Source organism: Austrofundulus limnaeus, unplaced genomic scaffold (genome assembly GCF_001266775.1).
Source record: "Austrofundulus limnaeus strain Quisiro unplaced genomic scaffold, Austrofundulus_limnaeus-1.0 Scaffold97, whole genome shotgun sequence".
In the NCBI taxonomy this organism is placed as follows: domain Eukaryota; kingdom Metazoa; phylum Chordata; class Actinopteri; order Cyprinodontiformes; family Rivulidae; genus Austrofundulus; species Austrofundulus limnaeus.
The window spans coordinates 652,309-665,507 of NW_013952499.1; the positions used below are offsets into that span (position 1 = coordinate 652,309).

General features: G+C 42.6%; 2 protein-coding genes and 1 long non-coding RNA gene across 5 annotated transcripts in view; 1 reads left to right on the forward strand and 2 right to left on the reverse strand.

Moving 5' to 3' along the window:
• Positions 1-239: 239 nt before the first annotated feature.
• si:ch211-106k21.5 (peroxidasin-like protein) lies at positions 240-4,854 on the reverse strand. 2 transcript variants are annotated; one of them, XM_014013021.1, is made up of 3 exons: positions 4,765-4,854; positions 1,580-1,729; positions 240-1,505 (listed from the first exon to the last, which is right to left on the reverse strand). In XM_014013021.1, the coding sequence occupies exon 3, from the start codon at positions 1,501-1,503 to the stop codon at positions 277-279; it is 1,227 nt and encodes a 408-aa protein (XP_013868475.1). In that variant the 5' UTR covers positions 1,504-1,505; positions 1,580-1,729; positions 4,765-4,854; the 3' UTR covers positions 240-276. The 2 variants fall into 2 exon arrangements, with proteins under 2 accessions (XP_013868475.1, XP_013868476.1); XM_014013022.1 differs by lacking the exon at positions 4,765-4,854 and adding an exon at positions 1,870-2,216 and having other exon boundaries at positions 240-1,729.
• On the forward strand, positions 3,268-6,280 carry LOC106520789 (uncharacterized). Its single transcript, XR_001310584.1, has 2 exons — positions 3,268-4,558; positions 4,771-6,280. It is a non-coding gene; the product is annotated as an uncharacterized LOC106520789 (long non-coding RNA).
• Positions 6,079-13,199, reverse strand: part of glis1a (GLIS family zinc finger 1a) — a 38,068-nt gene continuing 30,947 nt past the window's right edge. For both annotated transcript variants that reach the window (XM_014013013.1, XM_014013012.1), the window contains 3 exons: positions 7,449-7,585; positions 7,280-7,369; positions 6,079-7,199 (listed from right to left, as the gene is read on the reverse strand). In XM_014013013.1, the coding sequence (XP_013868467.1) occupies positions 7,057-7,199; positions 7,280-7,369; positions 7,449-7,585 (370 nt within the window). In that variant the 3' untranslated portion in view covers positions 6,079-7,056. The remainder of the gene's footprint in view (positions 7,200-7,279; positions 7,370-7,448; positions 7,586-13,199) is intronic.

The following is a 13,199-nucleotide window of genomic DNA, read 5'->3' on the forward strand; positions in this document are numbered from 1 at the left end:
AGGCRTTAAGTTTTCCAGTGCTTCAAAAATGACTAAAAGTGTTTATAAATCTTGTGAGAACTGAAACAAGGACAAGCATCAAAGACAACAACAAAAAAACAAACAAAAAAAACAGTGAAACAGAAGTAGCGTGTTGCACTTCACAGTGAATAAAAATATTTGTAAAAACTTGCACGTAAAATGTGCGGGTCAATTTTTTTTAAATTGTTTTTGTGACACAAAATGTGTTGCTTCATAAATAATGTGACAACCTTTATGTTTTTTTATTTTACGATGTCACGAGTGGTTAATGCTCTCGTACTCGCCGTGGTCCCAGTCCTCCAGTTCGATACCCGGGACCAGGTTGTAGTACTCGGTGGACTGAGTCAGATAAGCCTTCTCCCTGTCGGCCGAGTCCTTCATCACCTCTGTCACGCTGACCGTGTCCAGTTCGGCCTTRTTGGTCCCGTCGGGCTCCTGGTTCGCAGGTTTTTCTTCTGTGGAGCTGGAGCGACGTGAGGACACCTGAGGCAGAGACTCCGCGGAGCTCAGCTTGACCTCCACGTCTTCGTAGACGTCCTTGCCGCCGCCCAGGAGGTCCGACTCCGGACGGTGGAGCGTCTTGTTCTTCAGGATCCCCACCTTCCCTCGCTCCAGCTCCGCCACCATTGAAGATGGCGGCTTGTTGGGATGTTTGTGGCCGTTGTAGCCGGAGCCGGCGGCCCTCTTCTTGGAGGTGCTGAAAGTGGGAGTTTCCTTCTTCCTCCTCCTCTTCCTCCCGCAGCACCAGCAGAGCAGCAGGGCGCAGAGGATGAGGAGGGGGAGCACGATGAAGAGCGCGGTGAGGCCCGCCGGGCGGCAGACGTCGTCGGGCTGCAGGGACCACACGGTCCTGCCGTGGAGGTGCCGAGGACTGGAGCAGGTCAGGTTCATGACCAGGTCGTACAACTGGGTGGTCCTGTTAGCCCTGCCGCCTGCCTCCAGGTCCTCCAGGAACAAACAGGAGCAGTCCCACTGGTTCCTGTCCAGGTCCAGAATCTGAAGACCGGGCAGGTTCAGTACCGAACCTGGGAGTGCGCGAAGCCGGTTCCTCTGGAGGTGCAGCCTCTGCAGGCTGTGGGAGTCCTGCAGGAAACCCTCGGGAAGCTCCTGAAGGAGGTTCTCGCTCAGGTTCACCTCGGTCAGGTTGAGCTGGCCCGCCAGAAACCGCTGAGGCAGCGTCTTCAGCCGGTTCCGGTCCAGGTAAAGCCTCCGAAGCACCGTGGCCTCCCTGCCGTCGGCCTCGATGAGGCTGACGTTGCAGTTGGAGAGGTCCAGGGTTTCTACGCCCGTCCCGTTCGTCAACACGGACCAGCGCACGCGACGGAAAGCAGAGCCCGAGTAGTTCAGGCAGCACGCACYGGCGGGGACCTCGGAGGGAAACCGGGACAGAACCGTGGCTGACGACGGGCAGACGCATCCATGAACCGGTCCGGTTCTCAGCAGCCATGTAGAAATCAGCAGAAGACTCCAGAGAGAAACCATGTCTGAAACAAGAACCAAAGCAGGATTTCATCACCACAAATACCCTGCAGTGATTCTTCCTCCTCTGCCTCCTTACCTGCCTCCTGCCTTGGCGGAGCTGRTGAAAGCCAGCAGAGAGGAGCTCAGCAGCTTCTCTGAGGACTCCTGGTTGCTGTGAGGACCGTGAAGGTTGACATGGTGACGGGGATCACCGGGGAGCAGCTCAGGGTTCAGATCAATCCAGAGTCTAAACAAACATTCAGAAATAAGATTTTACTTTGAAGCAAACAAACCAGCAGTTTGTCCCGCGCCTTATAAATATCATCCGGGGTTTTGTCTTTAAACGAAAGTTTTAGTTGAGCTGAGCGGATCATCCAACAAACTGACCTTTTGACACGACGCAGGAAGCTCAACAGAGCAGCGCGGTTCCTAAACAAAGACAGGAAGTGAGCGTAAACGGAGAGAAGCTCTGAGCTTTGAGTGAATTGATTGAGCTCTAATCTCCTGTTTATTATTTGCTGACTGTATCTGAGCTGCAGCCATTTACTGGTTCCATTAAAGCTGACGTGACAAACGTGTCGTTTAGCAAACACAACGTCAAACATGTGGAGGTCAGGGAGGTCTCAWTGATTGAGTTTTGAGTCTTTAATCTTGTAATCAACAGTTCTTCAGGTCTTTTTTGGACTTTAGCTGCTTTATCAAAATATCACATTGTTTAGATGTATCTCCCTATAAATAAAACTTTAAAAGATTTGATGGAGGTTTAATGGTTTTAAAGTGTTTTGGTCAAAAGTTGTGTTGCTTTGACTAAATATTAGGTCAAAAAGTTTTGGCCCTGCTGTAGTTTTTCTGACAAGTAAACATAGAACTGTAAAAACAAGTTGTAGAAAAATATTTCACCTGGTTGGCTTTGTTACCAGTTTTAGTTTGCACTAGACCAGTGAGTTTGGCGTCCTATTTGGTGCTAGGTAGCTGATGCTAATAGTGGTTAGCAAAACCTAGCTAACCTTATGTCCTGATGCATCTCAGTAATCCAGGTAAAAAAATCAAAAAGAAAAAAATTGTGTAGGTCTTCTGGACGGGATCTAGCTAGCCTTAGTTGTGAGGAAACTCATATATTTTAAGTTAAAACCCTTTTTACGTTAAAGTTTTTAGTTGTATGAAAATATTTCACCTGATTTGCGTTGTTAATCAATTTAATTTGCATTAGACAGCGAGTTTGGTGTCCTACAATAATGCTAGCTGATGCTAGCTAGCTTATGCTAATAATAATTAGCACAAGCTAACTAGCCTGAGTTGTAATTCTAATTTTTTTTTAAACTGTAAAGTTGTTTGTACTTTAAAGTTTTAGCAGTGGAGGGCAGAGTTCCTCTAAAGCACAAATAAGGGGATCTAATTTCTTGGTTAGTGCTTTAGGGGTTTTGCTATTTTTAAAATTCATTAATGGATTAGCACTTGCTAAATTTACCGGCTAATTGTAGAAGCACTGAATTCTTTACATGTTATTGATCAACATTATTCTTCACAGGGTGAAAGCTGTCACACATTTTGTTCATATGTGTGTCACTTATCTACAAGGTCACGTGTGTCAAACTGAAGGCCCGCGGGCCAAAATGTGGCCTGGGAGTAACTCCCATTTGGCCCACCAAGGGCACTAAGTGACACTAATCTGCACACAGTAAATATTGTCTCATGGTGACTCTGAAAAACGTGTCAACTGGATTATATTAGTGCTTTAGAATTGGCTTTTGCTAAATTTTTCAGTGCATTAGTGCTTTAGAATTAGGGGACATAAATATTTGAATTAGTGCTTTAGGGTTAGTGAACTAATATTTAGATTAGTGCTGCACACCACTGGTTATTAGCTGTAGGAAGACATTTGTCCTGTTTGGCTTAGTTGAATTTTAATTTGCACAAAGCAGTGAGTTTTGTGTCCTACAATAATGCTAGTTGCTGCTAGCTGATGCTTATAGCAGTTAGCATGAGATAGATAGCCTGTTGTAAGTATTGGGTTCTTTTTCAGTTTAGTTTTTAGTGGCACTTAGTCAAGAAATTAGTCATTTAAACACGTTTTGGTAGAAAACCTGGTTCAGTCCAGATTTGACAGTTTTGGGCTGTAAAATGTGTTGTTTTGAACCCAGCTGTTTACTGCATTCATTACTGTGCAAAATTCTTGAATCATCTTATTTAATATTGTTTTAGATTTAGGTTGTAAAGTGGTCTGGATCAATAGTTCTTGGGGTCTTTGGACTTTGTTTGCTTTACAAACATCTCATTTTGTTTAGCTCCTTAAAAAAAGTGAAGATGTTTTAAAAACTCCACACATTAAGGTCTTTAGGTTTCAGTTTGTTTGCAGGGAGTTTCTGATTGTTTGTCTTCACAGGTTCAGTTCGTCCACACCCACTCATTACACCAGTGTCGTCATGGATCCCAGTTTGGATCCAAACTGTTATTCTGAATCTTTATTTTGGGCTCCAAACTGACCCGAATCTACTCAAAAACCACAAATCTGATTCCCAGAGGCCAAATCGTCCTGTTCGTTTTGCCTTGCTGCAGCATATTCTGAGCTTTTTTCTTATAACTTACAACTTTTTTAGATTTTCATCRCCTTCATTTATCGTCTCTTTAGCCTGAAAAGGATCTGCACGCTGTGGACGGGTTTGTTCCAGCTGGTGACGAACAACAGAGATATTTTTGTTGTTGTTTCACACGTGAGGAGTCATTCAGTTGAAACGTTCATCCTTTTTATCCGAGCAGCTTTTAGAAGCTTCAGCTCTGAAGATAAACTTCATTCCAGAGAGAGTTTGATTGATAACGGGAGGAAAGGTCGGGATCTGACAGCCTTGTGTTGAGACGAGCCCATCTCTGGATAAGGGAAGACACCGGCTGACCTCGTAACGGCCTCAGCGAGACTGAGAGCTCCTCATCCAAACGTGAATGATCTCACTTGCTAACAATGTGAGCTGCTACTTCCTCTGTGGCGGCGGCGCCTCCTCTGAAATAACGGTTTGACGCATCGGTTCATCTGGACGGAGGTAAATCAAGGCAGAAGATACTCTGGATTCAAAAGGTTGAAGTAGGTAAGCTTTTTAAAAATGTTAGGGAGTAAAATTAGTGCCAGTATAATCTAAATATGTTAATTCTATGAGTTTGGGGTGAAAGTTTGTCTAAAAAGTGAGGCTGATTTCCACCCGCCTATAACAACAAGATGAGACAAAATCAGTTTAACACAAAAACACACAACAAAACTTCAAATAAAAGATCTGTGATGAGTTTTCTCACCTTCAGCCGCTGCAGCCCGAAGCTCTCTGACACTCAGATGATGGAGGGTTTCAAACTGTCTCCTCTGCATCCCATCAACTGATCCTCCTCCTCCTCCTCCTCCTCGCTCCGGTCCGAGGGTGTGCCTCCTCCGAGTGGAATGTGGAAGCGCGGCCGCGTCGTTTTGTTGTTCGAGTGTTTACCTGCGAGGGAGCGTTGATCCGAGTCTTTCAGCTGCAGTTTCACGCGACTGATTTGAATCTGGTGGAGCAAAAAGTTTAACTGAGTGGCTGCAGCTGTGTGGAGACGCCTGGTGGCTGAAAGGAGATTTTATCTCCTTCTTTGAGCTGTGTGAAGCTGACACCCCACCCACACAAAAAATCCAAACAAGTAAGCAGATTGGTTAGTGCTTCGTTTGTGCAGGTTTGTGCAGTTAAAATGAGCGTTTGTGCTGTTATAGTTTTTGAGATATTAAGCATTATGTCTTTAGGTCATTATGACGTCACCATCCCCCCAGCAACCTCCGAAATTAACCAAAACATTATACTATTTTTGTGCTTCATTTGTGCAGGTTAGTGCAGTAGAAATGAGCGTTTGTGCTGTTACAGTTTTTGAGATAKTACAAGTTTTTACTTTAACGCGATGACATCATCGTCCCCCCAGCACGCTCCGAAATGGTGACGTCATCGGCCGAAATTATAACCGCTAATATCTCGAAAACAAAAGCTGCACAAACGACAGTTTTTACTGCACAAACATGCACAAACGGAGCACTAACGACCTAGCCCACTTTGGTTAGTTTTTGGAGCGATCTGGGGTGATGGTGAACAGTAGATGACCAAAAAATATAATACTTAATATCTCGGAAACCACAACTGCACAAACGACACTTTTAACGGCACAAACCTGCACAAACGGAGCACTAACGATTCTGACTATTTGATGGATTTTTTGACGTGGGTGGGGTGTCAGCTTCACACAGCTCCTTCTTTGGCTTTTTTTCTTCTTCTTTCCCCCATCCTTCTACCAAAACACTGTCCCTCGTCTGGACACGTCCAAATCATCTCTAACTTTACCTCCCAGTCGTTCAACCTGCGATCTTCCAGATGCAATTTTGAAATGCAGGTCTGCACTCAATGTAAACAAAAGCTTTGTCTGAATCCGCAGACCACCGCAGACCACCAGTCTGTGTAGATGAACAATATTCATAAAGAAAAATGCAAAAATAAGCTGAAAATTAAATATTCCAACAACTACAATCTTGTTATTTATTATTTTTTTCTGGTTCTGGTTGAATTATGAGTTGTCAACCTTATTAAATGAAAAGAAATAATATTAATATAAAAAGTGTTTTTATTTAGGTATAAAAGACAGATACACGCTTTACAATGTGCAGTGACAACGAGACATTTCTGATCCGTTTTAAAATCAGTGTAAACATTTTCTGGTCAGTTGTTACCTTTGAGTTTTCTATGAATAAACTTTAAAAAAGTGTCCAGAGACGTTTTTTTTTTTTGTAAACAGTTTCCCTCTCACTGAACATGTAACAAGAAATATGTAAAAGCGGCACTTGAAAGCGATGAGATGCAGTTTAAAAAGTAAAAAATAAGGCAGTTTACTGTAGTTTAGTGCAGATTATTTTTTGTTTTTACCCTTTTTGTAACATTATTTCAATACATTCATCCAGACACCAGAGGGCAGCAGAGGTTCAGTTTCATGTCTGGAAACGAGTTCACTGTGATTTTGGCTGCTAATAAACCGAGTTTGTGACCCTGAATCAAAACTTTAATTCTCTTGGTTCGTATAAAGAGGCTGAAGTTGGTTAGCTTAGCTTAGCATGAAGACTGAGAACTGTTTCAAACGGCTAAAGGAGTTTCTTTCCATGGATGTGAAATAAGGCAGCAGCGTAAACTAAACTCTTGAGGCCAATCGAAGAGATGTCTGGTCCATCCTGGGAGGTTTGGATCATCACAGACAGAACCGGATCCTGGATACAAGCGGCTAAAACGAGCTTCCTTCAAGCTTTGAAGATGTGACGAGGAGCTCCATCGTCAGGAGGAGCTCAGATTAGAGCTGTTAGTCTGTAAATTGTGTCGTAAGGGAAGAAAACTAGATGTATCCAGATCATAAAGGCACAATAAACCGCAGTATACAATTATAATGTTAGATTTCCTGTTTTAAGATTTAAAATCTGCTGAGAACATCGAGACAAACTGTTCCTGAAACTTGGAGCGTGTCGTACAGTAGATGGGCTTGGGTCACACGTCCTTTCAGTTTGTTTTTTTATTTTACTTCCTTTATGTTGGTTTTCCATCACAAGTCCAGGTAAATGGAGTAAAACTGACTGAGGCAGCGTTCGACCCCTCCCGTCTGAAAGAGGAAGCCGTCCTCCGGGCAGGGAGACGAGGCGTACCTGTCCTCCGCTTGGCCCTGAAGGTCCTGCAGCAGGTCGAAACCTGAAGGGAGAAACCGGTAAACCTCGTTCAGCACCGGCTGAGGGACTCACTGAAGGGTCGGTGTCTGAGTTCTGACTCACCTGCGGAGTGAGAGGCAGGCGGGTTTGAGAAGTAACTCGATTCGAACCCTCCGTTGCTCGGCGGGGGAACTACCTCTCCGTATAAACAGTCTTTAAAAAGCCACAGAAACAAACGTTTAAAACAGGCAGGACACGTCGGGCCGACTGTGGTTCTGTGACCCGTTGGTACCTTGTTGCTGCTGCAGGAACACCTGCTGCTGCTGGTTGAAGGTCTTCTGGAAGTCCAGCAGCCGGACGTCACGTCTCTCTGATGACGAACTCACCGGGACGACGTCGGGGGACTCGAACAGAGACGCTGATCTGTGCCTGCGGGATTCATCCAAACATTTACCTCCCAGTTAGACGACTTTTACCTTTCAACAGTTTTTACTTTCTCAAATTTTTTAACTTTTCAGTGGATTTTTCAAATCTTATTCAAGTTACCAAGAATTACAACAGTCATCTTTATAAAATAAAACATTGATGTTTTCTTTTAAAAAAACAGTAATTAATATGACACATGCCACTTAATATGTATCACATTTATAAAACCAAACTCTCCAGGTAAATAAAAAAAGTTTGTTTTCTGTGAAAGTAAATATATATGACATATAATATGACATTTCAGACTATTGGGATGAATAACTTGTACTTTTTACTCAGCGAATTAGCTTTTTGCTAACTTTTGAAACTGTTAGCGTACCAATTAGCTTTCGCTAAACTAGGTTCCACAAACTTTAAGTGAACTAAAAAATTCACAAGTGTAAAACTTCTATTTTTATGTCGTTTATCCCAAATTAAATAAAAAGGATCCCTTCCTACCAGCAGTGCTGGATTTGTCAGGTACTGTGTGGCGCACATAGCATCTTAAGCAACTAAACTTCAAACTAAAAGCATCAAAAAGAAAAAGAAAATTAACATTTTTTTAATTAATGAATAAAAATTGACTATAAATAAAATATCGTAGAGAAAGTATTTGATATTTGTGGTTTGACTAATTTCAATTTAAACTGTATTTATAAAAATACAAAGGCAATCAAAGAAATGCTTTTATTCTGAAAGGGGTAAACTAGAAGTAACACAAGTTAGAGCTGTAACTGGTTTGGATTGGAGGATTTTCCACAGAAGATCCTGCCCACCTTCAAATTAAACCAATAGTGACACAGACTGAGTGACAGTCGTCTTAACGATTAGCGTTAGCTTCCACCATTTTTTTTATCCGTTTAGCAGATTAGCATTAGCAGAGCTAAGATTCTTGTTTAGTGGATTAGTCGTTAGTGAACTTTTTGGTTAGCAGTGCCCACCACTGTTGAAATGTCAACTGTAATATACATTTAATGATGTGTTGATATCACTATTGATATTGGTATTGTCATCAGTCCCAGTATTGATATATTTAATGTGTTACAGTGTACATTTCAGGCCTGACATTGATACTGGTACCAGATACTGTTAACAGTGTATTTATAGTGGTGTGCCGATAAGAAACCATTATCAGTATCGGGACACCACAATACCTTTTGGTATCGAGACACCACTACAAATAACTAAATTAAGTAATTAAAATATCAAATATTCTTTCCTAATCTGCTTTGGAGTCGAAGTTTTCCAACAGATGTTTTCAGAAATAGTGATTTGTTTGATAATCCTTTGAATTTCCTTTTTAAATTGACCAAAATAAAAGTGTTTTCCACCTCCGACGGTGTAATCCAGATGCCTCCTGATCATTTTTGCAGAGCTGCATCCGTCGCTGCAAGAAAGAATGTGCTGAGTCGCCACGAACGCTCTGACTCAACGTGGAAACGAATGAGTCAGTGCAGCCGAGCCGACGAGAAGGGAGAGAGACAGCTGAAGCTTTCAGAGTAGATATGCAGCCGAAACCCCCCCCCCCAACCCCCCATCACCAGTTTGGTTTTTGACTCCCTCCTTCTTTTGCCTTCAAAGAGCTCCCTCTATTTCTGCGTTTCACGACTCCTGGGAGCTTTCCTGGATGATGGACTGCAGCGTATTGGTCTCCGAGGAGCCAAGCAGCCTCGGTTTCTCCTGGCCGGAATTTGGTGGGCTTCATAAACAAGAGATACTGACTCCTTCTGGGCCCCAAATGTAGTCTATATTTGCATCTGACCAGCTATTTGAAAAAAATTTAAAAAAAGGAAAAAAAGAAAATTCTTTTCATATCTACCATTTATCATCCCCAGGTCCCTTTACTGCCCATTTCCCATGTCAAATGCTATTACATTTAATTTAAACATCTCTGCTTTCCGTGGAGAAACACAATAAAAGCCTAAATTAATCAGAAGGGCTTTTTTGAAAAGCAAACTGATATAAATTACAGATGGCTGCGGTTTCTCGAGGTAATAAAAACCAGACTTTGTGTAGGATTATGTAAACAAGGCGGGCTTTGATATAGTGCGACTGGTAAATGTGCTGCGATGACTGCGAGCCCCAAAAATTCAACACTTCTCTCTGGATTCCCCCTCAGCGGCCCCCCCTGAAACATCAGCTCTGACCTTAGCTTTAAATGTTTTCTCCACAGCTCACATTCTTGTTTCGCTGCAGGAACATAGCTGGGATGCTTGAGCCACAACGCACCGATCTGTCGTTTCGTTTCGCGCCCGCACCGCTACGACGCGGCTGTCAGCGAGACCTCAGGAAAATRTTTCCCTCATCATGTATTAACAGATAAACACCCCTCTTACTCACTTATTTCTTCTAACTACAGCCAGCTGCTCTGCTTGCTGTTTATTTAGAACAAAGGTAGAGGGGAAAAAATAGTTTCCGCAGGGAAATATTGACTTAGCTTTAACAACTGAAGAGCCACAAATTAATCTGAAACATACGAAAACAGAAAGAAACGCACCTTCATCGTACAAGTACAATGTTTCTGCAGAAATCTAATTTAATGTCATTTTTATGGAGCAGAACTCATCTGGGTTGACTCAGTTTAGCGATCATTGTTGTGTTTAACTATTTTTTTAAACTAAATACAAAACTGTAGCTCGTCATCATTGACTGGTGTTCTCATCGTCATCCTTGTCCTCTTCCAATACGACACAAAGGTCAAATGGGACATTTAAGTGGCAGACGAAACTATCTTAATTTTATTTTTAAATAGTATTTCTGTATTTATTTCACATTTAGTCAATCGTACACGTAGTACTTTTAGGTGTTTATAAGAGKACATATTAAAACGCTGTTCCTATGCAAGGAATACCAGGTAGAGCTCAGTTATTGTTTGTTAGCGGTGCTCAGCCGTAACAGTGAGATGGGAAACGTGATGTTACGTGTTTAGACAATATTAAAAATRAAAGTTGAAGTTAATGACAACCATGATCTAGGAGGTCCTAATAGACCATTTYKTWGTTAGAAATGTRTCACAAATGCACAGCGAAGCCTRGCTCTTCTGGCTCAACTGGGTAAACGCTGAGGTTTCTTTTAAAGCGGCAGGATGGCTCAGTGGTTAGCACCGACGCCTCACAGCAAGAAGGTCCTGGGTTCGATCCCCGGTTCAGATCAGGGATCTTTCTGTGCGGAGTTTGTATGTTCTCCTCGTGCTTGCGTGGGTYTTCTCCAGGTACTCCGGTTTCCCCCACCCCCAAAAATATGTACAATAAGTTGCCTTCAGGCCCCCCTTGAAAAAAAGATCTGTGATCTCAAAGGGATTTGCCTGGTTAAATAAATAAAATAACATTGTAATTGTGCAAATTCAAAAAGCACATCTATAGCTTAGATATTTATGAAAATTCTCACCTACGCTCCTAAAGTTCAACACAAATCTGTTCAGAGTAAATCGGGTATGTTTAACTGCATACATTTGCCTGTTGAATTTGTGCAATAACAAYCGTGTTTCCATAGCAAGCTCAGCTTTTCCAGATAAACATGAGGTTGGCCCGCTTTGCGCATTTGTGATCATTTCTAACAACGAAATGGTCTRTTCACGTCCACCTCGTCCTCCAAGTCGAGAGGCTGACCTTGCAGCGCTGATTCCACCTTAGGCGCTCATTTTACCACTGGTTTTACCACTACCGTCTCAAAGAAGCAGGGGTCAGGCTCTGAGGATGCCGACACTCAGGACGTCTTTGTAAAATCCACTGTGTCATAGAGTGGTAGTGTTGGCAGGGACTAGAGTCATGGTGCCAAGCCCATGGTTGGTGATATTGGAGCTTCCGTGATCCGTCATGGCCGAAGGCACCGAGCGAGGTGTGAAACAGAAAGACGTTTGTTGTTGTTCAACCCTGTTGTTGGGTGGTCACACAGATCATTACTTCATCACTTTTACTGAGCTGCAGTATAGTTTTTTTTTACTTTTCCGTTTAAACTCATCATGTTTTAGCTCTGTTACTTTGTGGCAAAAAGGCACATCAGGGGTGGGTTGGCATCGACCTCCATTGCCGCCTCGGCCCACACAGAAGGTGCCGGTCTTGTGTCAGAGGTTTTTATAAAAATCATTTTTATGCAAATCTCAGTTGCGAAAATTAATATTTTTCATGTTTTTTTTTAACTAGCCTGCATGCTTTGACTCGTTTTGCCAGCAGGAGTCACAAACACATCAATTAAATCATTTATTTAGCGTTTAGTGTCGCTCTAACTTTCGTCCAAATAACCTTTACTTCTTCCCTTTTCCTTTAAATTCAGAGCAGTATTTCTGTGCGAGAGTCGTCGAGTTACTGCGCCTGTACCTGAAGTTTGCAACAACTCACCCTGCAAAACATACAAACATCTGACATCATAAGTATTGGCTGATGGACACTCAGCTCTGCTGCTGCAGAGTAATAAAGCAGGTCAAATCCTCTCGTTCCAGCCAGAGTCAATACATGCCTGGGTATGAGGTCAGAGAAAGATGCTGGCTGAGTTGTGAAGCTCAGATGATTTACTTTCACTTTGTTTAATGTCTCGCTAAAGTTATTTGTGCTTGTATAGTATTGGCTTTGGCAGGTCTTTGGGTGCTATAAGCACCAGCAGGATTTAACTGCATCCTTAAATACAGAAGAGACATAAAAGGACAATTTGAGTGGAGCCTCAATGAAGAACACCTTCAGAGTAAGACACGCTGTGTTTAAGAGCTGGTTTTATTATTTTACACAAGTCTGGCATGTCCTATGTGTTTTTGTTGTGTTTGAATTGTGTTTTTCCTAAGAATTCCACCAGTGCTAMACACCAAATACAAAACCTTCTTATAGGTGGGGGATCTGAGGAGTTCCCTGAACGACAACGCACTTCTTTGAGGTCTTTGTTTGTTGATATTTGTTTCAGAAAAGGGCAACTCTGAGATGATGYGAGGGAAACTGGCAGGTTGTTTTAGTTTCAAAATCATGTTGAAGTTTAGTCACTGTTCAGTTATTTTACTTTTTTAAATAAGAGCTTAAAAAAGCTCCACTCAGTGATGGTGTGTTCAGAGAAAACAACAAAGTTATTCCAGATAACAAATACATCTATGGTACAATAATTTAGGTTATATTCTGGAGGAAACAGGAAGAAGGGCTAAAAATGGATGGATGGATGGATGGATGGATGGATGGATGGATGGATGGATGGATGGATGGAAGGATAGATGGAAGGAAGGATGGAAGGATGGATGGATGGATGGATGGAAGGATGGATGGATGGAAGGATAGATGGATGGATGGAAGGAAGGAAGGATGGAAGGATGGATGGAAGGATAGATGGAAGGAAGGATGGAAGGATGGATGGATGGATGGATGGAAGGATGGATGGATGGAAGGATAGATGGATGGATGGAAGGAAGGAAGGATGGAAGGATGGATGGAAGGATAGATGGAAGGAAGGATGGAAGGATGGATGGATGATGGATGGATGGAAGGATAGATGGAAGGATGGATGGATGGATGGATGGAAGGATGGATGGATGGAAGGATAGATGGATGGATGGAAGGAAGGAAGGATGGAAGGATGGATGGAAGGATAGATGGAAGGAAGGATG